This window comes from Aedes albopictus, chromosome 3, assembly GCF_035046485.1.
Source record: "Aedes albopictus strain Foshan chromosome 3, AalbF5, whole genome shotgun sequence".
In the NCBI taxonomy this organism is placed as follows: domain Eukaryota; kingdom Metazoa; phylum Arthropoda; class Insecta; order Diptera; family Culicidae; genus Aedes; species Aedes albopictus.
The window spans coordinates 417,572,438-417,595,441 of NC_085138.1; the positions used below are offsets into that span (position 1 = coordinate 417,572,438).

Here is a 23,004-nt window from a genome sequence, read left to right on the forward strand (position 1 = left end):
GAAAGTATTTTTTTTTTCAGGTATTCTCCCAGACATTCGACCAGGATAACTTCAGAAATTGCTTCAGGATTTATTCAAGAATATCTTCTAGGGATTTTACCAGTATTTTTTATAGAATACTTTCAGACAATTCTTCAAGGATTTCTGTAGAAATTCGTTTCGGGGTTCTTTCAAGCATTCATTTAGTAATTATTTCCAGCAGTTTATTTCTGAAGAAACCCTGCAAGAATATCTGAATCAATTCCTACAGGAAGCTCTGCAGGAAACGCAGGAGATACAACAGAGGGAACTGCAGGACTGCAATTTCTAAATATAACCGTTCGAAGATTTTTAGCTGAAATCCCTGAAGGAACATTTGGAAGAACTTCCAAAGGAATCACTCTAGGATTTTTAGAGAAAATTTTGGAAGAATTAATGGAAAACTCCATTGCCGAACTTTGAAAAAGTCTTTAAAATTCGGCAGAAGCTCCTGGAGATGTTTTTGAAAAAATCCTTGTAGGAATTTTGGAAATCATCCGACCAGGAATTCCTGAAAGATTTGTTGAAGAAATTCCTTAAGAATCTCTGTGGGAATTCAGATGGTACTCTTGAATGAATCTCCTGAGAAATATCTTACGAAATCCCAGGGATATTATTGGTAAAATCTCAGGAAGAACTTTTTTATTGTTGATATTCCGAAAGTATTCCTGGAGAAATCTTTAAACATATTCCTGTAGTACTTCCTGGAAAAACGCGTAGACAGGCTTCTGTAAAAGTCCTTTGAAAAAACTCTAGATATATTTCTAAAGGAATTCCTGTAGATGTTTATAGGAATTTGAATAAATTCCTTAACGAATCCGTGGAGAAGTTGATAAAGTTATCATTAGAGGAAATGCTGGTGAAATTTTGTGGAAAAAAAATGAAAAAAATATCTAGAATGAGAAAAATATCCAGAAATGCTTATATAAACTTCTGCATGGACACATTGCAATGGAAGTTTTTAATAGAATTCGTAAAGCATTGCTTGGTACACTTCTAGAATAAGTACCTGCATAAATTTCTAACGAAATATCTGGGAGATTTTCTGAAGAAATCACTGGAATATTCTATGAAACAAATCTTTGAAAGAATTTCTGAATAAATCCTGCAGAAGATTCTGAATTCATCCCCGGAGACATCTACGAATGATTTTCTAAAAGAATCTTAAGGAATCCTTGGAAAAAATATACAGCAATATTATAAAGAATCTCTAAAGAAATTTCTGGGCAAAATTTTAATGGAATCCCTGGAAGAGCTTCTGAAGTATTCCTTGGATATTCTGATGCAGCACAAGGAATAACAAAGAAATCCTTGAAGAAATTTCTGGAGCAATCTTGATTTTTTCTTACGTGCGCGCAAAAATATCGTAAAAATCAAAGAAGTGATTTTTGGAAAGTCATTTTCCTATTCCCATAAACGTGAAACAAAATAGCCCAACCCATAAATCAGCTATTTTACACTTAGGGGGCGCAAAAGCTTGAGATTTGCGCGCTCAAAATCGTAATAGTTTTGCTGGCCATTAAGGAATATATCTTGGGATTTTGATGAGCTTGCCCAGGAATTCTTCTACAACTATCTCAAGATATTTTGCTTCCTGTGGTTTTTCAAGGAGTTTCTTTGGGTACTCTTCCAGGAATACATTTGCTCATACAATACTTTTTTCAATGACTCACGTAAACTCTTATTATAAGACATAGACACGTTCAGTGCTTCCAGTGAGCTATTCGCTCTTTGAAGGAAGCTCTGCACTAGACAACGGACTGGCATGCAACGCCTAGTGACACAACCGAAAACTTTTGCTGACAGTTGCGGCGGGAATCAAACCCGTGCTCTCTTGCACGTTGCGACCAAATGCATGGCGACACTTATCACATTAGATCTGAATACTGGTCGCAGTGGCTCATTTGAACAGAAAAAAAAACTAGTTGGTGTATGAACTAAGTTTTCTATTTCACTTAGATTTATCAGATTATGAATTATGAAATAAAAAATAAATCTTACTCTGAGATTGGCGTTTATTTAAGGTAAGTTTGAATATATTCATATGATCGACAAAATCCTCCTACAGTTCAAAACGGTTTCACTACCATAAAATATTGTGCACTTTCTACGATATTGAAGCCAAAGTCATCCGTAAAACCAACAGAATGAGTCCGCCATAAATCCCGTTACTTTCTTATCCAGACCATATTCGCTACGAAAATCGTAGTTCTCTCTGATGGTCAGGCTCCGAGGCCACGGTTCATCCTGCATATTTCGCATAATTAATCAAATCACACACATGGCTGTGCTGGAGCGCCATCGCCGTCGTCTCCGTCTGCGGACCCCAATGAAATCTAATCCATTCATTCCGTTTCGTTCACTTTTGCCAGGACTACATCAGCACCACCCATAGGCAGACCCACCAACGACCGAAGGACGGCGCTGGCTGCCGCGCCGCCGATATGAATTTACGAACGTTCTCTGATCCATTCTAGGCAGGTCAAGCTGCAAAATTACGCGCCTGCACAGCATCGAAATGGGACACGTTCGGTGGTTCAGACTGTGATATAAATGCGAACAGGAGGGTGGCCCAAATTGGGGTGAATGAAATAAACATAGATTTTTGAAACAAAAAGCTTTTGCTCCTCTTCAGAGCCACCATCAAGCTGAGATCCGAAATGCCATATTTTGGTTCACTCTAACATCGCAGCATCGTCGTTTAGGTCACCGCCGTAATCCCGGGCCAGGGTTCGTTCAAAACCGAACGATTTTTCCACGTCCACGTTTGCCGCCTGCCACGTCGTCGTCATGTTCGACTGCCACATCGCACGGCCGGCGCGCCCGCACCGAACCGGTGCGGTGCGATGGTCGCCAGCCCGGTAGATAATTAATGCACTTACCTCGTAAAGACCGGCAGCTGCGAGCCCATAATTTGCAATCGAGCGAACAGCAGCGCCACCGTGGCCACGCACAGGACGGCCAACCGTCGGGTGGCCTCATGTGGCCACCATCCGCTGGGCAGGGCGAGCGATTTCCCACTCAGCACCGACCGGGCCAGGTGGTAGATGTCGCCGAGGCGGATCTGCAACGGAGGGAGAGAGAGAAAAGGATTCATGGTGGATTAATCGGTCGTAGACTGTGAGGCGCTGCGGCACAAGTGGATTATCCAAGCGCGGTTTGTTCCGGTGAAATGGCAGTTACGAAGCTTGCATGTCTGATAAATTGGATGATTTTTTTTTCTAGGAGTAAATGTCTCATACAATCTGAGCATCGTCAGGCTGAGCCGTTTCCCTCTTCGTCATTTACGTTAGTCGTAGAAGAATCCTGCTACACCGTCACTGTAGTTTAGTCAGTGTATAACTATATTACATACCACCGCACCGGTGCGAGAAAGGCATTCAGAGGCCTCATCTACCTAATGGAATTGTGTGATACATGATGTGACTATCATGATTCCCTTGAGATTATCGTGTATGTGCGTGCCCTCGTGTGAGAGCGTATCTCGATATTCAAAGCTGGTCGTTCTACGGAGATGTGTGAGAAAAATCCAGCGCAAAGCCGAGCCGTTCCATTACAGATGGTGCCTTCAACGCAGATGTTCTCAAACTTTGAAATAACTTTTATGTTAAGTAAATGGTTTTAACTGAAACCTCCATTTAAGTTCCTCCATTTAGGTAGCGTTACTTAAATGTAACTTAATTGTGTTCAAAGCACTTGGAGAACTTAAGATTACGGATAAGGTTTTGTTTACGGGAGAGAAGTAACGAGCGAAGTTAAGGGGAGTGTAGGGCGTGCTCAGGGACCAGAGATGGGAATACTCACTTACAAAGAGTTACACTCTTTTGCTATTTTCTCAGCTCAGAAACATGCTGTCAAAATATAGTAAATGAAGAACTTTTACATAGTAGTTCTAAAAGTTTGCCAAATAAATCGACTCTTCACGAGGAAAGTGTAATTTACATTAACCTCGTCGAGAGTGGCCTCCACAGATCGCTCACGAATTTGTGTGCGACCCCTACTTTATGCGGAAAACTTTTAAACAAAATCACAAGGTAAATGTCTTCACCGTCCTTCGGTAGCACCCGCTTAAGCCGAGAAAACAGCAAGTGAGTGTTCCCATCCCTGGTTGGGACTATTTAAGGTTCCATAAAAAAACATTCTTGAGCATAACTCATCAAATCTTATTGCATGACTTGTGTTTTTGAATGAAATTTCATGCATGTACAACATCATGCAACTATGTGCTGTCAAGTGATGAATTTGATGCTAGCTTGATCAATTTGGAACGTCCTAAAGTCTTTCTGGAACATCCTGAAACGTTGATTAAACCTTTTAAACACCTCTGACATCTCCCTGAAGCTAACCTTAGAGCAAAGATCCACAATTTAATTTCAAAAACTGTAGTCCCCTTTAAACTCTCTCAAAATCTCTTGTAACGCCCCTGAGATTCTCCGTAATCCCCCCATACGCCTTTGAAATACAGTCAGGTCTCTTATTAGACGTTGCCACTATACGCCCACTGCGATTTCCTGGCTGTCTTCTAACCAATTAAGTTCATTTTTTGTATGTGATGAGTCTATAGTAGCCACTGACTGCGCTAAAAAAATCATCTGGATTGGATGCAAGACAACTGAGAAATTGTGGTGGGTGTAAAGTGGGTGGCAGCATCCAACAGGAGATTGGGCTGTCCGCTAAAAACATCTAAAACTTCCTGGAATTTATATGAAACCCCCTGAAACTCCCACGGACTCGGGCTCCCTGTAATGCACATGGGAACCTCTGAAACCTCCGAAAACGCTTATGTAACGCCTCTGAAACTCGTAGAAAATTTTAACTCCTGTAACGCACCTTCAACCATCTGAAGCAACCGGAAACATCCTTGTGAAAATTCCCGAAAAATTACCGAAAACCCCTTGAAGCCTCCCATGTAACGTATCTGAGACCCTCGGAAACCCCAAAAAATGCATTTGTCATGCCTCCGAAACGCTCTGGAAATCTTCTGAAACTTTCAGAAATGCCCTCGAAACCTTCCGAGACCAGCTTAGACCCTCTGTGCGTTACCATGATACACTCAAATCCTCTGAGTCCCCCAAAAACGATCCTGTAGCCCCCTGAAGCACCATTGCTACTTCTTCGGGATAATCTCTTGACGCCCCTTCAAATTTCCTTGCCACTCACACATTGTTAACTTCTTTGCATCCTTGAGATCCGTTAAGGTTACATTTCTATTTAGGCAATCCCAACTCATTACCTAAACAGAGGTTTGGGTGTATTCACCCAATTAGTTTTGCCTTTCTCGTTCGCCTAAGTAAACTGAAGGCTATATGTTCACTCAAAAAAAGAATTTTCTATAAAAGGCTCGGAGGTTCAAGTCAACTCAGTTCGACGAATTGAGATGATGTCTGTATGTGTATGTATGTGTGTAATGTGTATGCATGAATGTCTGTGCGCAAAAAAAGTTCACTCATTTTTAAGGCATTTCCCATTGGCCGATTTTTCAGATTATAGCTCGAATTGAACCTGTATTTTACCGCATTTTTTGCTAATAAAAATGGACCGGATCGGTCAAGCCGTTCCGGAGCTATGTCCGATTCAGTGATCCGGACCAGCACCGGTAGAATTGGCCGTAAATAAAACTGACCCAAGCCTCATCATGCGACACATCAAACTGCGGCGATTTCTGTAACCTTTAGCATGGTCGATGAAAAATTCAACATTGCAAAAATCAACACTGTGGAGCGGAAGTTTCAGCCCAAAATTCAAAATGGCAACCTAATATTAAAGATGACGGCTGTTTAATAGATTTTTTGACTCTAAAACCATGCATTATGGAGCATATTTGGTATGAGGAAGATGTCTCGAGTCCAAAAATGGCGTCCAGAATATCCAAGATGGTGGTCTAAAATCCAAGACAGCGACTGTTTTTCGGTGGTTTTAGATCCACCGATTCGGGAGCTGGGAACACAGACCACCAGAAGCTGTTTCTTTCGAGTGTGCTGAAAAGTTTGATATTTCTTGAGTTTTTCGTGACCGTAATTATAAAAAGTGCTCGCGATGCGTTGAATGTGTTTAGTATTATACGAAATAGCCGGGAAATGATCAAATTCGCGCCGTAAAGTTGTTTTATCTTTATTGAAAGTTGGCTAATGGTGCAAAGTTCGCGACATAATTTTCCTTCGATTCGCCGTTGCCGTCGTCGTCGCCGTCATTGTCAAAGAGTGTGTGTGTGTGTTGCTTTATGTCGCATCAATGATTGAAAAAAAATCATCATCCGTAATCATGCAACATCGCAATGTTTGCGTTGGTGTTGCGTTTGGATGTGTTGCACTGATAGCTGGTGAACTGAACGGGTGGAAGGAACGTCAGCAACGTCAGTGCGTTTGATACACAAGCGGGTACATGATCGCGGAATAGAAGTGCAACATGCGAACCGCCTACCGCCTGTTAGTTCGGAAGGTTTTGGTCAGCTGATGACGCGTGCCTTTGCAAATATTTTGCATAACCTGTGTGAATGGTCGGCCTGGATTATACCTTCCAAGTGAGGAAAAGTTGGTGCAGTTAAGATGGATTTGGTCAGTGGGCTAAGTGGTGTTGGTGTCATGCTTTGTTTTTTTTTTTGCTCGATGTGAGTCGTCATGGTCGTGATCGATGCCGTGAACAGCGTAACAGAGATGCCGGAATAACTAAAAATTTACGCATTTCAACGGCGTATACTACGGAAATATCTATGGAAGTCAACAGTACGGCGAGTTATACAACACCATTTCCAAAGGCTCTACGATAATTGGTGAGATCTCTCCATATTGACATTTCATTCATAAACAGTTTACATATAAAAACTATATACGGGTAGGGTGGGACCATCAGAGCACCCAATTGAAACGATTTGGACAGGAGCCTGGAACTGCCTCCTCCTTGTTGCTAACATTTCGTGGATTGAGGGCGGGCTCTTCGACCCCATCTATTGGGAGTATTCTGTCAATCGAAGGCTTGATTTTGCTGTTGTTCGTGAGAACTTTCTTTTGGAAGGAGATTCTTTTCCCCTGACGCGGGTTTCGCGCAAGTGTCTCTGCTTGCGGGTCCGCACAACCCTTTTGGCCCTTCATACAGGAGAATGACTGACCACTAACAACAGCACAATCTTGATCAAATCGCTTTTCAGATTATTCCAGTGCTATAGGCAGCTGCCTTGCTACAATAGATGGTAGAACAAAATCATCATCATTTAGATCCCAAAACTTCATTAAATGGCCACCATCTTGAATTTTGAGCTGCCATCTTGTATTTTATACAGCCATCTTGGATACTCTTGTTACCATTTTTGGACTCCAGACATCCCCTCATGCACCCGAACCTTCATTTTGGTAACGAGTAGGGACAGCCTAAATGGATTGGTTACCTAAATAGATTCAGTTCATTACCTAAATGGATTTCAAGGTTGCAAAGAAGTTTAAGAAGCGCAAGTGGCTTGTCACAGTGATTTCAAGGGAATTTTCAGGGGGGTCAGAGGCGTTTCCAGGTGTTTCAGGGCGGTTCAGGGCATTTCAGTAGGTTTCAGAGGGCTTTTAGGGGGCTTCATATGCTCTCATGTAAACTTCACGGGAGTTTCAGGGCATTCCAAAGCATTTCAAGGCGTTTCAGGGTGTTTCAGAAGGTTTCAGAGGTATTTTAGGGAGCTTCTGAGGCTTTTAGGTGCGTTTCACATGGATTTGATTTGTGTTTCAGAGGAGTTTCTAGGCGTTTTAGGAGCTTTCAGAGAGGTTATACAGGGCTTCAGAAGCTCTCAGTTGAGTTTCACGGAGGTTTCATGGGGGTTTCAGAGGCGTTTCTAAGCGTTTCAAGGTGTTTCAATGCATTTCAGGGCGTTTCATGGCCTTTCAGGAAGTTTCAGGAGGTTTAAGAGTGCCTCCAGAGGCTCACAGGTGAATTTAACGGAGGTTTAATAGGAGTTTTAGAGGCGTTTTGAAGCGTTTCAAAACGTTTCAGTGCGTTTCAGGAGGTTCAAGAGGGGCTTAAGGGGGCTTTAGAGGCTTGTAGGTGAATTTCACGGAGGATTTCATGGGGATTTCAGAGTCGTTTCAAAGCGTTTGAAGGCATTTCAATGCGTTTCAGGGCATTACAGGAGGTTTCAGGGGCTTTAAGGGGCTTCAGAGGATATCAGGTGAATTTCACGGAGGTTTTATTGGGATTTAAGTGGCGTTTCAAAGCGTTACAAGGCATTTCAATGAGTTTCTGGACGTTTCAGGAGGTTTCACAGGAGTAGTAGGGGTCTACAGAGACTCTCAGGTGAATTTCATGGAGGTTTTTAAAGGGTTTTAAGAGACATTCAAAACGTTTCTAAGCGTTTTAAGGAATTTCAGGGCGTTTCAGGACATTGCAGAATGTTTCCGAAAAATTTGAAGGGGGTTTAAGAGGCTCACAGGTGAATGTCGTGGTGGTTTCTTGAGGGTTTCAGAGGCGTTTCAACGCATTTCAAGGCGTTTCAGGAGGCTTCACAGGGGTTTTACGGGGCTTCGGAGGATCTCAAGTAAATTTCACGGAGGTTTTTATAGGGGTTTGATCCTTTGAAGCTGGATTTTTTCCAAGCGTTATTATGGAACTTTTTCTACAGTTTTCTGTTGTTTCGGTGCTCAATAGCATAAGAAAGAAAGAATATCATGCAGAATATTTATTTATGGATATCCTAGGTCATCCAAACCGCTCTTGAGATTTAACTCTAAAGTCTACGGCTATTATCACAAGTGTAGACCTGAAGCTATGGTGTCCGGAGTAGTGTTGTTGATCTGGAATATCTCAAACCAATCCTGAAATGACTCATGATATGCCAGGGTGATTACAGTGTGTCAGATATAGCTGATGTTACGAGTGTAGACCTTCAGTTCGAAACGCCAAGATAGTTTTGCTGACCTGGAATATTCCCATAGTATCTCTAAATTACATTTGAGATTTCGAGTGCTTCACAGATTATGCTATGGTTTTATTTATGGTGAAAACACATGAAGTTTTTCTTGTAGATTTGAAGGACTTTATTATAGAACAGTTTGGACGAACCTGAATGTCCCAAAGGTTTATTATAAACTAGCTGTCCCGGCAAACTCTGTCTTGCCAATCTCGTGGTGGTTTGACAGCTTTTAAGCTCATTTGATCACCGCACTCTAGATTGGTTTCATTTCGATCGTGTTGATTTCCTTCCCAGCTCATGAAAAATCAGTACTTTATCAATTTTCTTACTTTTCTAATTGATTTTCGTAACTTTTTGTACATATAAACACAGCCACAACGAATACGAACCGAACCGTGCAAGAGTCATGCTGATCGGTTCAACCGTTCTTGAGTTTTGTTGCCTCAAAGAAACTTCAAACTCATTTTTATATATATATTATAAATTATAAACAAGTAGACTTCCGGTTGGTTCAGTCACCACTGATAAATATGCAACGTTACGCAGTATAGCAGATACGGCTGTTGTTACGAGTGTAGACCTGAAGTTCTGAGCTCCAAGGTAGTTTGGCTGACTTGACATATCCCTATAGTATCTCTAAATGATATTTGAGATTGCAAAAGCTTCGTGGTTCCCAGCAGATTATGCAATACTATTATTTTTGACGAAAACACATTAAGTATAGATGCGCCACTAAGTCCTAGGTAAGAAGGCACATTGGATATTATGACGCATCTTAATTTTCGGACGTTATTTCGCAAAAAAACGCGCCATAATGACCCGGATATTATGGCCTCGGACGTTATGATCCGGCCCCTAAGTTTTTCTTGTAGATTTGAAGGACTTCATTATAGAACAGTTTGGACGATCCTGAATGTCCCAAAGGTTTGTAATAAGCTAGTAGACTTCAGATTGCTTCAGTTACTGCGGTTGATTATGTAACGTTACACAGTATAACAATGGTTCTGAACTCCAAGGTAGTTTGGCTAATCTGTAATATCCCTATAGTGTCCATAAATGACATTGTAGATGCCAAGAGCTTCACGGATCTCTATAGGGTATGCAATGCTATAATTTGTGTTGAAAATACATAATATAATTCTTGTAGATTTGAAGGACTTCACTATAGGACAGTTTGGAACACCTAGAACATCCCAGAATATAAAACACCTTTTCATATTCGTGGCAAAGGTTAAATGAATACATGTAAACGTAACCCACATCCAAGTTCAGCTTTTAGATCAACTGACATGTCAGTTATTTCGTAAATTACATGGTGTTCAGGATGTTCTAGGACTCCTCTAGGACTAGAGGACTAAATTCTCAGCAACTTTGCCGAAGACAGTGTTTTGTTTTATCGAATGGGTGAATTTATAAGCCGTTTGTGTGTTGGGGTCATATAACCCCTCCGGCTCCAAAGGGTTAAATGGCGTTTTATAAAGTTTTAATGCGTTTCTGGACATTTCAGGCTTTAGAGGCTCTCAGGTGAATTTCACGGAGGTTTTAAAGGGTTTTTAGAGGCATTGCAAAGCGTTCTAAGCGTTTCAAGGCGTTTAAGGGATTTCGGGGCCTTTCAGAAGGTTTTCGATGAATTTGAAGGGGGCTTCAGAGGCTCACAGGTGAATTTCATGGAGTTTTAATGAGGGTTTCAGAGGCATTTCAAAGCGTTTGAAGGCGTTTCAGAAGGTTTTACAGGGGTTTTACGGGGCTTCAGAGGATCTCATGTAAATTTCACGGAGGTTTTAAAAAGATTTCAGAGGCGTATCAAAGCGTTTCAAGGCGTTTCAAGGCATTTCAGGAGGTTTCACAGCAGGCGTTTCAAAGCTTACAAGGCGTTTCAGGGCGTTTTAGGGTGTCCCAGGACGTTTCAAAAGGGTTTAGGGGGCTTTAGAGGTTCTCAGGCAAACTTTGTGGAGGTTAATAGTGATTCTAGAGGCGTTTCAGAGCTTTTCAAAGCGATTTAAGGCATTTCAATGCATTTCAGGGCGTTTCAAGAGATTTCAAAGAGATTTTAGGGGGCTTCAGAGGCTCTCAGGTGAATTTCATGGTGGTTTTGTAAGGGCTTAGAGGCGTTTCAAAACGTGTCAAAACGTTTGAAGGGTTTTAATGCGTTGCAGGGCGTCCCTAGAGATATTAGGAGGATTTTAGGGGGCTTCGGAGGCTCGTAGATGAATTTTTCGCAGTTTATATAGGGGTTTCAGAGGCGTTTCAAAGCGTTTCAAGGCGTCTTCAGAGCGTTTTCAATGGTATGTAGAATCCAATTTAACTTTTCCTACATTGCGTAAATCTCTTAGTGACAACCTAATACGTTAGTAGATCCGATGACCTATACTCAAGAAAGTTCTTAAAGATCCTCAAACTGTCAATGAACTCACCATTTGATATCACATATCTACATGATGCTGTAAGCATAAATTTCATTCATGATGCTCCAATAGATCACTGATTACAGTTGTAGATCAGATGGCCTTAACTCTAGGAAGCTCTCGGATACTCCTATATAATCATAGAGCCCACCACTTGATAGAACATAGATGCCTGAGGCTATATGAGTATAAATCTCATTCTTAATGCTCTTAGATACAACTGTAGGCCCTCGTAGATTCGAAGACCTATACTCAAGGAAGCTCTTGGAGACCCTTTAAGATTATTCGAACTCAAAACTTGATCGATCAAAGTTACCTGAGATTGTGTGAGTATGAACCTTAGTCGTAAATCTCTTAGAGACAATCGAATACGTTAGTAAATCCGATGACCTATACTCAAGGAAGTTCTTGGAAGTCTTGGAGGTGATTTCCGCACAAAATTCATCACCCATGCTGAAGGTTACTAAAGTCGGTGCAGTTTGATGTGTCGCATGATAGGACTTGGTTCAGTTTTATATATGTACGACCAGTACCATCGGTGCTGGTCCAGATCACTAAAATGGTCATAACTCTGGAACGCCTTCACCGATCCGAACCATTTTCATTAGCAAACAATGGGGTAAAATACCGGTTTGATTCGTACTGAATTCCAAAAATTGGCCAATGGGAAGTGCCTTAAAAGTGAGTGATTTTTTTTGCGCACAGACATACATACATACATACATCATCTCAATTCGTCTAACTGAGTCGATTGATATATGGGACTTGACTCTTCGAGCCTTTTATCGAAAATTCGTATTTTTAGTAAACATATTGCCCTTTCCTTCGATACCCGTTGGTGTACAAGAAAGGCAAAAACGCACAGAATTTTAGGTTGGAAACCCTTAATCCACCTTGCGCGCAGATAAAGACCCATCCGAAGGAGAGAATTCCTGTGGTCTCCGGTCGAGACAGGAAAGGCGAACACCCGTGTGTGGTGCCTGGTGCTGGTGAAACATGACCGCTGGGAGCTTTAAATTACATTTTTATTCCATCTGACGCCGCCGACGACGACCTCTGCTCTGGTCCTGGTGCTTTTTGCCTTACTTGCTAGTGCTAGACCAGGTAGAGCCTTCTTTCAGCCTCAGCTCGTTAGTAGCAGCAGCAGGAGCGGGCGAAGTGCGAATGTGTTTGTCTAAGTATGTGTGTGTGTGTGTGTGTGGGTGTGTATGTGAGGTTGGGTTGGAATGCGTCCCCGGACAGCTGGATCATCCTCTAGGAGCCCAGGCGCAGCAGCGGGGTGGACAGATGGCGGTGTGAAAATGATACACCTTGCTGTTTGCTTAATGTAACGCGTCAGGATCACCGGGAGGACATTAGGGTGGAGGGGGGAGATACGTTGGGTCCTGTGCGAGGTATTAAGGGTTATGTGCTTTCCCAGTTAATGGGTGGTGGAAAAGGGGTGCAGCCAGCCGGTCGAGAAACATTTATTTCTTTATTTCTGTACCATTAACCCGGCGAGGTGTGTTTGTGCATATGGTGGACTGAGGAGATGTGTGACGGGAAGGTGTTCCCTAGAGTAAGCCGACTATGTTTAGTTTCAAGGTGATTTTTTAGTCCTGATGGAATCCAATGTATATGATGGCATGCTTTTTCAGCTCGAAACCATTAAAGTTGATAACATGAACATGAATATTATGGGAACAATCGAAGAGGAGAAACTATAGCAAGGAAGATAGCGAAAGTGATTATGCAATCTCTCACCCACTGCCTTTCTAAAATTTTATACATATGTGAAGGTTAGCTATGGCACAGAAAATAGATGACTTTTGTGGGTTTGATTATTAGATTTGGCACAAGTTAACTGGTCAGTAGAGTGCTGCAGTAATTGGCATTCAATTATCTTTAGAACTGTGAATAGGATTGAAAAATAATGGAAACGAATCTTTCGACCGTTATCGAAGTTTCAACGCAAAACTAATTACCACGCTCGAACAACATAAACAAAAGAAATATCCTCCACCAGAAATTCATACCGACCCCATCCTCCCACTCAAATTTGATTGAACCCACAACTCATTGTTAACGATCATGTCCACTCTGCTGGTCAAAGTGGCTTGCCTGCAGGCATCGACATCGAAATCGACAACCAACGGTAGCCAAACCCGATTGAACAATGTATAAAATTGTTCATTTTAATTGTTTCCCAGAGTGGACATCGCTCCCCCGTCCATTTCACAATTTTCTGCACACAGTCAAAAATTTGATTTACAAAAGTGACTACATTCATTCGATTGGCTCGGACGATTGGTGGCTGGGTGATACCCTGGGGAGGTGCGTGTTGGCATTCGACCAACCAACCGTGCGTACAGGGTATAGGTACCATCTGAGATAATGTACGAATTTTTCCGGGAAACTGATACAGAGCAGTGGACAAATTCGCGGAAAGGGTTTGCACCCTGCAGCCACTACTGGGCTGAGCTGCGGCAATGAATAATAATGCTATCTGTGGGACGTTTATCAGTTTCAATTAAATGTTTGCTCTCTGTTTGCGTTTTCTGCTTCCTGGAGTGTCCCGAAACGCCTGAGCCGCAAGTGTAGTGTAAAAATGTAAGCGGGTGAGGTGGAAAGGTGCAGAATTGTTTGTGCGTGGTTCACAACTTTTACTGATGCAATTTGTTCCGGAAAAATTTAATTTTTCCACGCGTTGTCCGTTTTGTGTGCTCGAATTTTGATCGGTTTTACTTTTGGGTGCTTTGAATGAAAGTATGGCATTCCTTACAAAACTCCTTCAGCGTTTGTTAAACATATCTTACGGTATTGCTTCAAAAACCCTTTAGTGTTTCCTTAAAAAAATCTTTGAGAGATTGCACCAGCGGTATTCATGTAAACACCCTGCATGGATATTATAAGAATTCGCCGAACAATCCTCCAGATATATCTTCAAAAACTCCTTCAGCGATGCCTTTAGAAAATGTTCCAAGGAATTAAAAAAAATATCCAGAAATACTTCGGAGATTTCTCTAAGAAATCCTTCTTACACATATTTTCTTTGATAGTTCTTTAGAACAGTTTCCGTTGATTGCTTCTGAATTTCCTCTAGATTTCTTAAAAAACTTCCATTATTTCTTCAACAATTTTTACACAAATATTTTGAAAAGTTTGTATGGATATCCTTAAAATACCTCCATATTTTTCAGAAGCCGTACAAGAGCTCTTTCAGTCAATCATTAACGGAATCATTCAGAAATGCTTTCAGCATATCTTCATAATAATAAAAGAGTCCAGACATTTCTTCAAGGATTTTTTTTTAATAAAATTTCCTTAGAATTCTTTAAACATTCTTATAATGGTTCCTTCAAATATTCTTCCAAGTCTTCTATTAAAAATATCCCTGGAGATTCCTTCAAGCATTCTAAATAAGACTCTTCTATAAACGTATCCAAATGCTTCTAGTACAAGGAAACTTTGTATGGATGTCTTCCAACAGTATTCTATGGACGCTTTCAGAAATTTCTCCTGAAATTGTGTCTTAAAATCTACCAAGGTTTCTTTCAGAATCTCCTTTGATTATTTTTTTTTTCAGAAATTCTTTCAGGGTTTCTGCATATATGCCTTCATGTATTTCTTAAGAAATTTCTCCACGAGTTCCAAAACTTTTCAAAAAATCTCCAAGAATTTCCTGTACTCCAGGAATTTTCCTATAAATACCCCAATATGTTTGTTAGGAATCCCACCGAAATTTCTCGACAGTTTCTTCAGGTTTTTCTCCAGGTAGATCTAGAGAAATAGGAGAATGTTGCCTTCAAAAACTCCACTGATATTTATTCATCTTCCATAAATTTATTCAACACTACTTTCTTAAATTTCTACAGGGATTCTACTGAAGTTCTTTAAAAATTTCTGCTGGGATACCTTCTAAAATTTCTTTGAGGAGATACTTTTATTTCCAGGGATTTTAGATTATGAACGTATATTATGAGAAGTTCACCCACAATCCTCCAGATATTTCTTCAAAAACTTCTTCAGCAGTTCTTGGAAAAAATGTTCCAAGGATGTTTCATGAAATTCTTCCAGGAATGCCTTCGGAGATTTCTCTGAGGAATTCTTCCGGAACTTTTCCATTTGAAAATCATCCAGGAGTTCCTTTCGGAGAGTCTTCCTCGGATTTACTTTAATAGATCTTTTGAACACATTCTGTTGACTGATTTAAAATTTCCTCTGGATTTTTTTTAAATTCCATAAATTTCGTTCGTCCTCCAAAAAATTCTACAAAAAGTCTTCTTGAAAAGTTGTTATGGATATCCTCCAAATTTTCTCTAAGATTTTTTTTCAGACATCTGTACGAGAAAATGAAAGGCTACCCCAGAAATTTCTTTAAGAATTCCGAGGATTGTTTCAGCAACATCCCTGGGTAATTTTTCAAAAAATTCTAATGAGGCTCTTCCATAGATTTGTACAAACATTCCAAGTACAAGGAAATCTTGCATAGATTCCTTCTAACGGTAATCCAGGGATTTCTTCAGAAAATACTCCAGAAATTCTGTCTCAAAATCTACCATGGTTTCATTCAGAAATTTGGCGTTTTCTCAGAAAATTTTCTAGGAATTCTTTAAGAAATTTCTCTAGGGCTTCCTTAAGATATGCCCTCATGGATTTCTCTTGAATTTTTTCCACTAATTCTTTATGGTTGTTTTCTGGAAGTTCTCTCTGTAACTGTACCAGAAATTACTTTAAAACTTTTTTAAGGAATAATTTAAAAAGTTCTTCGGGAATTTCTCCAACGGTTCCTTCAGAATTTACTACAGGATTTCGAAAGTTATCTCATATATTCTTCCATTATTGGATTCATCAGAAATATTTCCGGAGTTTTCTTCAGTAAGTCCACCAGAGATTTGTTCATTGAGAGTTCCCTATAAATGTGTACAGGAATTTCTTCAGGGACTTTCCCACAAAATCCAGCAAGTATTCCTCCAGAGATTCTTGTATGGTGAGAATTTCCGCCAGATATTCCTCCATGTATTTGTCAAAAAAATTAACGGGCGTTTTTTAAGGTAACCACAGTGATTTCTCCACGGATTCTTTAAGATATTCATTAAACAATATTTTCTAGGAATTTTACGGAAATTCCTGTAGAAACAACCGAAGAGTTTATCTGAGGGTCCTTTGCAGTCACTTACCTATGAGTTTCTCCTGGCATACATACAGGCTTTTTTCAAAAATTCATCCACAGATTTATCCAGGAATATTTTTAGAAAATTTTCCAAGAATTTCATCAAAGTATTTCTGTAGACATTTTCCTATATATTCCGCACTATTTATTTTAGGACTTGCACCAAAGTTTCCCGAGAAATGACTTCAGTTTTTTTTTCCAAGAAAATAAAGGAACCCAACGAACATTTTTGCAGTATAAAAGTTGAACAAACCACTCTATTATTCAGCTAGTTGTTACCTTTGAGAATTTCTCATTTGTTTCCTTCTAGAACCCCGCTGGCTGACATTTCTTCATATAATCCTCCAGATATTCATTCAAAACTACTTTCTTAGTGTTCTACAGGGATTCTACTGAAGATTTCTTCAAAAGTTCTTGCAACGGTTCTTTAAGAAATTCCTGCTAGAACATTTCTTTGAGGAGATATTTTTATTTTTAGGGACTTCTTCAGAATTTTAGAATTTTTTACAGGAATTTCTGCAATAAATTTCAAAAATTTCTTTACTTAGATTTCTGCGGAAATTCTTTCCAAGGTATCTCTGAGGATTACTAGAGAAGTCCCTTGAGTGATTTGCGCGGAAATTCATAAAAAGATTTTTTTTTTGAAATTCTTCATGCAATTCTACCAGAAATATCTCCTGGGGTGACTATAGAGATGCTTGCAGAATATGTTAAGACATTTCTCCAGGTTTTTTTTCCAGAAATTCCTCCAGAAATTGTACAAAGATTACTTGAGAAAAACCAGAAGGGCTTCTAAGAAATTCCAGAAGGATTTTGTCAAGATCACGAAATCCCTAAAAACATTGAAAGATACCGTTGAAAACTTCTTGCAAAAATTTTGAAAATTTCTGGAAGAATTCCTGGACGAAAATTCCTGAATAAATTTCGTAAGTTATCTCTGGAGGAATTCCTGGATAAATGCCAAGGGTAATACCTAAGAGAACCTAAAGAAACATTTTAAGATACTGTTTTGATTCTCAGAATATATTCATGTTATTCTTCCGGAGGAACTCTGCAAGTAATTCTATAGAAAACATGCTTGAAAATATCTGGAGAAATTCATGGAAAAAATCGTAGAGGAGTTTCTGATGGAATCTCTTAAAAATGTCTGCCGAAGTCGCAGACAAAAGTAGCAAAGGAATTCTCGAAAAAAAAAACAGTTATTCGGAAGAACTCCTTGAGATAACTTTACAGGGATTCTCAGAAAGAAATCTGAAATTTTTTCAGAAAGAATTTGTACAAAAACATCTCGAAAGAAATCCAGCAGAACAAAAAAAAAATTGACGAATTCTTTGGAGAACCAGAAGAACAATGATGAAGTTTAACATAAAAAAAATGAATTTTTGAAGGGATCTTTGAACAGAACTGGAGAACCCTCTGCAGATTGTTTCTTGAGAAATTCCTTAGATAAATACTAATTTCTGGTTGTACTAATGGAGTATTATTTAAAGGAATTGTTGAGAGAAAAAAATCTGGAAGAATCCCTGAAGGAAAGATTGAATAAATCAATGCTGGGAGGAATATCTGAGTGAACCGTTGGAGAGACGCCTGGAGGAACTTCCAGAAGAATCTCTGAATAATTTTCCAAAGGAAGTTCCAAAATCTGACAATATTTCTGGAAGAATTCCTTAAGAACAGACTTGTTAGAATCCCAAAATGGCCGCCACAATGGCCGACTTCGACACCTACTCACGATTTCGAGGGCACAAATCTCTTCATAAACAAAACCAATGCACCTGAGCTTTTTATTTAAAGCTTATTACAAGTGAGCAAGAACAAAATAATAAAACGCACTGTTGTTTGAAGCTTGCTTCTTGAGATTTGTGCGTTTAAAGTTCTGATGCACTGTTGAAGCGGGATTTCAAGACGTTTGTCCTTAAGAAACGTTATGCCACAAAAGTTCAACTTATTGGACGCAGTGGCTTAATTTCCCCAACAGGGCGGAAACAAAGAAATATTTGAAGAAATGCATGAAGGAACACAAGCATGCCCTTATGTAGCAATTTTTGAAGGAATTTCCTATTTAATCCCTCAAAGAATCCCAGGAGGAATTTCGGAAGGGATTTCTGAAGATATCCGTGGACCAGTTTTAAGATGATTTTTTGGAGACATTTCTTGAGAAACTCATGAAAAAATCCCAACGAAAATTCCTAGAATTCCTAAAAAAAATTGAAGGAATCACTGAAGAATCATCCTGAGAGACACATGGACTAAGATGCATTCTGGAGGGATACTAAGATATATTATGCCATACTCCCAGGAAGGAGTGTTGCACTTGTCCTAAAACTAGAAATAAGTCTGAATAGAAACTATAAAGAAGATTTCCTATGTTTTCTACAATATATATCGTGCAGGTATCTGCGTATAGATACCAAAATACACGTTATACTAAATCCGGTTAGCTAGTTCAGCATATTTAATGACCCATTTGGGATTGTTCTCGTTGTTAACATTCGCGTAACGCACAGAAATTATAAGTTGGACTGTACATTTCCAAAGAGAAAAATGCCTTAACATGGATTACTCATTGAGGGTCCGTAGCTATCGAACAATAGCCAGAGATGTAAAAACTGCTGCACGGCAGAATCCAACGGCCATCACCAAAACTGTGCCAATTTTTGCAAACTTTTGTCGTCCTCGTTGTTTGTTTGCTTTTTGTCCCGTCTGTCGTCCAATTTCGTGCGATGGGGTAAAGGTAATGGTGTCGGTTGGTCAACTGGGCTCGAATGCGGGTGAGGACGAACAAAAGGAATAAGTGTACAAATTTTGTTTAAAAATTCATTACCAGTTTGATTTATGTTCAATTTACGGGGAGTGACGCGATTTCGAGACAAAAGGGATAACGGAAAAGTGTAGGTATTTACACAGAACGGATGGGCTTTGACTGATAATAGGTATGGATTAAGGGGTGAGTAATTTGTTTTATTTTCATATGCAAATATAAATGCTGAGACTACTGAAATCAGTAGTTTAGGAATGCATTAAAGTTATTTGTCTGAATATAATATATGCAATTACACGTGCAGTATTTCGGCTTCTGTTCATTTGGCTGCATGCCGTTTGGCCAGTACGGGGCTGATGAACTATAGTGAAACTCAAAAGACAGCCTAAATATGACTGAAAGAAGGAAAAATTTCAGATAAAAATATTAACAGTTTTAACGCTTAAATCCTATTATGGGTTATACTAGAAAGAATAGCTTTTGATTAAAATAAGGAAACATTTCCATTCATTGCATTAGCAGTTACATTACCAAATTGTTCTTCATCAATACATTAAGAAAGAACAATTAATGTTCAAAGAACGGATATCCGTTTTCTGGCACTTTAAGCAATCAATTTGAGCGCATTGTTGGTTATCTATAGAGTTTGATCGCACCACTGAATACTTTTCATCAATACCAACGACATTCGGCCAAACATTCATTTGGCCAGATGGCATTCGGTCAAATAGCTGGGCACTCAATCTTTCACCGATGAACCCAAGTTACCCTGATAAGTTGATGGTTACGGTGCAACGGTGAACCAACATTAGAGTTATATCTTAGAAAATCTTGAACAATGTGTGTTGCCAAAGGGAAGGGTGCGGAGTCCAAAACTGAACTTCTTTCAGTAGCTTCAAAAAATATCCTATTATCGATAAGCTAAAGCTAAAAATAGGTTTTATTAATTTCGTTTTTCAAGCACTTCATATCACTTTCCATACAATTTATCAGTGGACCTCTATCGTTGTCCTTACTCTTAACTTGGCAGACGTCAATCGGCTTCGACTTCGCCGGATCTGATAGTGTCTGCTGTGATAGTTAAAAGTTATTCTACATGCCACTTTTTAGGTCATAAAGCACGAACTTACAATACTATTAAGATATAATTTATAGAATGCACTTCCTCCATACTTCACTATTTAACTTGCTGATTTATGTCGAATCTGTTTTCTTTTCTTTTTATTTATTCGTATCACAGTCTAGTTCAAAAGTTTGTTACCATTTTGCCAAATTCAGATTTACGCTTTTGTATCGCAACAATGTGCATTTCTTCTGCCATGCAAACACTTCACTTCAAACTGGCTAGCATTGCATCTATCCGCCTTATTGGTCTCACCAGAAAACCATGTTCTGGTATTACCTGTCAACACTCATTTCTTTTCATTGAACTGTACTCTGGTTCAAAATCTATCCAGATTTTACAAATAATTATTATGAAAATTGTATTCCTGAGATTATTTTCCAAAATATTATGAAATCATATATGCCAAACAACTTTGCCGAAAATCGCAAAGTAAACCAACGCCATTGAAAAAAAAAAAGATAAACCCCATATAAGTTGAGGGCTGCAGGGCTATCAGGGGTCTCAAGGGCGTCTCGGGGCATTTCACGGGGTTCCATGGGGTCTCAGACTACGCCTGCGGAAAAGTGGCGAAGGCTGTCAACGCTATAGCGACGATAATGCTAAGCGTCGGTGGAGCACAAAATACCTAGTAAGAGAAGACTTCTGGCGACTGTAGCAGGCTCAATACTCAGGTATGGTGCCCTAGCACGGGCTGAACCGCTGAGTATGAAGCAAACTCGTGTTGTGCACATTTCAAGTCGTGGAGGGCCGCGCGGGTCGCGAGCGCGTACAGAACCATTTCGACGGAGGCAGTATGTCGCGTGAATGGATACCCATTTTCCAGGACCAGGACCAGGACTGTAAGGAGTTGTCAAAACGGACTCGTTGGCTAAGTGGCAGCAAGAGTGGGACAATGCAGTGCAAGGACTCACCTGTTCATCCATATCGTGTCAGCGTGGGTGAATAGGAGGCATGGTGAGGTGCACTTCTACCTGACGCAGTATTTGTCTGACCATGGCTGTTTCAGAAAGTACCTGCATCGGTTTGGGCACGCTCCCTCGCCCTTTTGCCAGGAGTGTGTTAACGAGGAGCAAACATCGGAACACTACATACTTGAGTGCTCCAGGAACGAGGAAATTCGCGTTTCCCAGTGCGGCGTGACAGCCGACAATATTGTCGAAGAAATGTGCCGCGAAGAAGCCATGTCAAACGTGGTCGATAGTGCAGTAACAAAAACACTGTTCGAGCTGACGTGAAGATCATACGGCTTGACCAAGTCATCCGTAATGTTATACTGGTTTTAGATCGTTGGGTCGCTGGTGAATCGAAAGCCTACCACCAACTAGAATCGTAGTGTGGTACTTTGGAATCAGACTGCCCAGGTAACCACTAAGCACTGTTCTAAGCATTATAACGGTCACTGAACAGCTTTTCCGTGCAAAAAAGCTCTATATATAAGCATTCTGAATGCTTATCGGCACTATAAACATTAAGAACTAAAATAAGCTATGTACGCTTATATAACGTCTACAAGCTGTAAGGAAGTTTTCAATGCTGTCACAGGGCTTGTAGTACATGTCATTCCCAACCAAGCACTATGGGCCAGAAATCAAAATTTCGCGACAAAATAAAAAAAAGTTGTTCTTTTTTTAAATCAATCAATTTCATATATGTATGATTGTTTGGGCTATGATTGATTGTATACCGACTGATTTTGTTTGATTTGTAACAAAATTGTATAGTTTTTGTATGAAGAAACTTCTTATGTGAAAATTCTTGATTTTAACCAATATTAAGAAAAAAAATTATTTGCTTGTTTATTAGTGATACTTTACAACATTCCCGTGGTGCATTCGTATCAGCAAGAAAAATGTTATTTTTGATGGAAAATGTGCCCAACAAATATATCGCCTACATTTCCTAACAATAAATTTAGTATATTTTGCATATTTGATGCACAAATTGTGATGTCTTTAAGTTTAAATTAAACTTTTACAAAATTTACTGTTTATTTGCCCATTAGTTCAAAAAGTAGTAGTATTGGACCGTATTCGACATGCAACTAGTCTAGGAAGCTAGTTGAGACTCTTCTTTTTAGGATGCTACCGGACTTTTTTGCGGGAGTTTGCGGGAAACCAAGATATAGTGAATTTTGTGCATACGTTAATTTTACAAAACTATGTTTTACGCTGTGCTTTAATAACTATCTACTCTAAGATCCACTTTTGCCATTACGACTCATCCTGGCTTGCGAAACAATACACATAGCAACAAACTATCATTATTCTGGAAGGTTTCGTTTCAGGTAAGACTGTGATTGTAGGCGTTCAAGTCAATACCACACACTTACTCAAAGTGCAAAGTTTCGGTACATCAACTCGTGTGGCCAATTATGATTTTTAATAAGCTCAATTTATGTATATATGGATAAGTTTTTGGTGAAAAAATCCGCTGCTCAGGTGTTTCAGATGTCCGACATTTGTTCGATTGCCGCTTGACCAAAGCATGTTCAAAATAATTCAGAGAACCCTTTTCACATTCTAGCTGCCAATTTGATCATCATTAATTTTTCCATCTTCCTTCCTCCAATCATTGTCTATTCTTTCTAGTTTTGCAATTCAGGGATTAGTTGGCGTTGAAACTGTCAATATTTTTCCTCCTTTTAATCATAGGCGATTA

At 39.7% G+C, this 23,004-nt stretch overlaps 1 protein-coding gene across 1 annotated transcript in view; it reads right to left on the reverse strand.

Annotated features, from left to right (window-relative positions):
• The window catches only part of LOC109403142 (protein O-mannosyl-transferase Tmtc3), an 804,586-nt gene that overhangs the window by 153,772 nt on the left and 627,810 nt on the right, over positions 1–23,004 (reverse strand). The window contains exon 7 of the mRNA XM_029875707.2: positions 2,901–3,082. Within this exon, the coding sequence (XP_029731567.2) occupies positions 2,901–3,082 (182 nt within the window). The remainder of the gene's footprint in view (positions 1–2,900; positions 3,083–23,004) is intronic.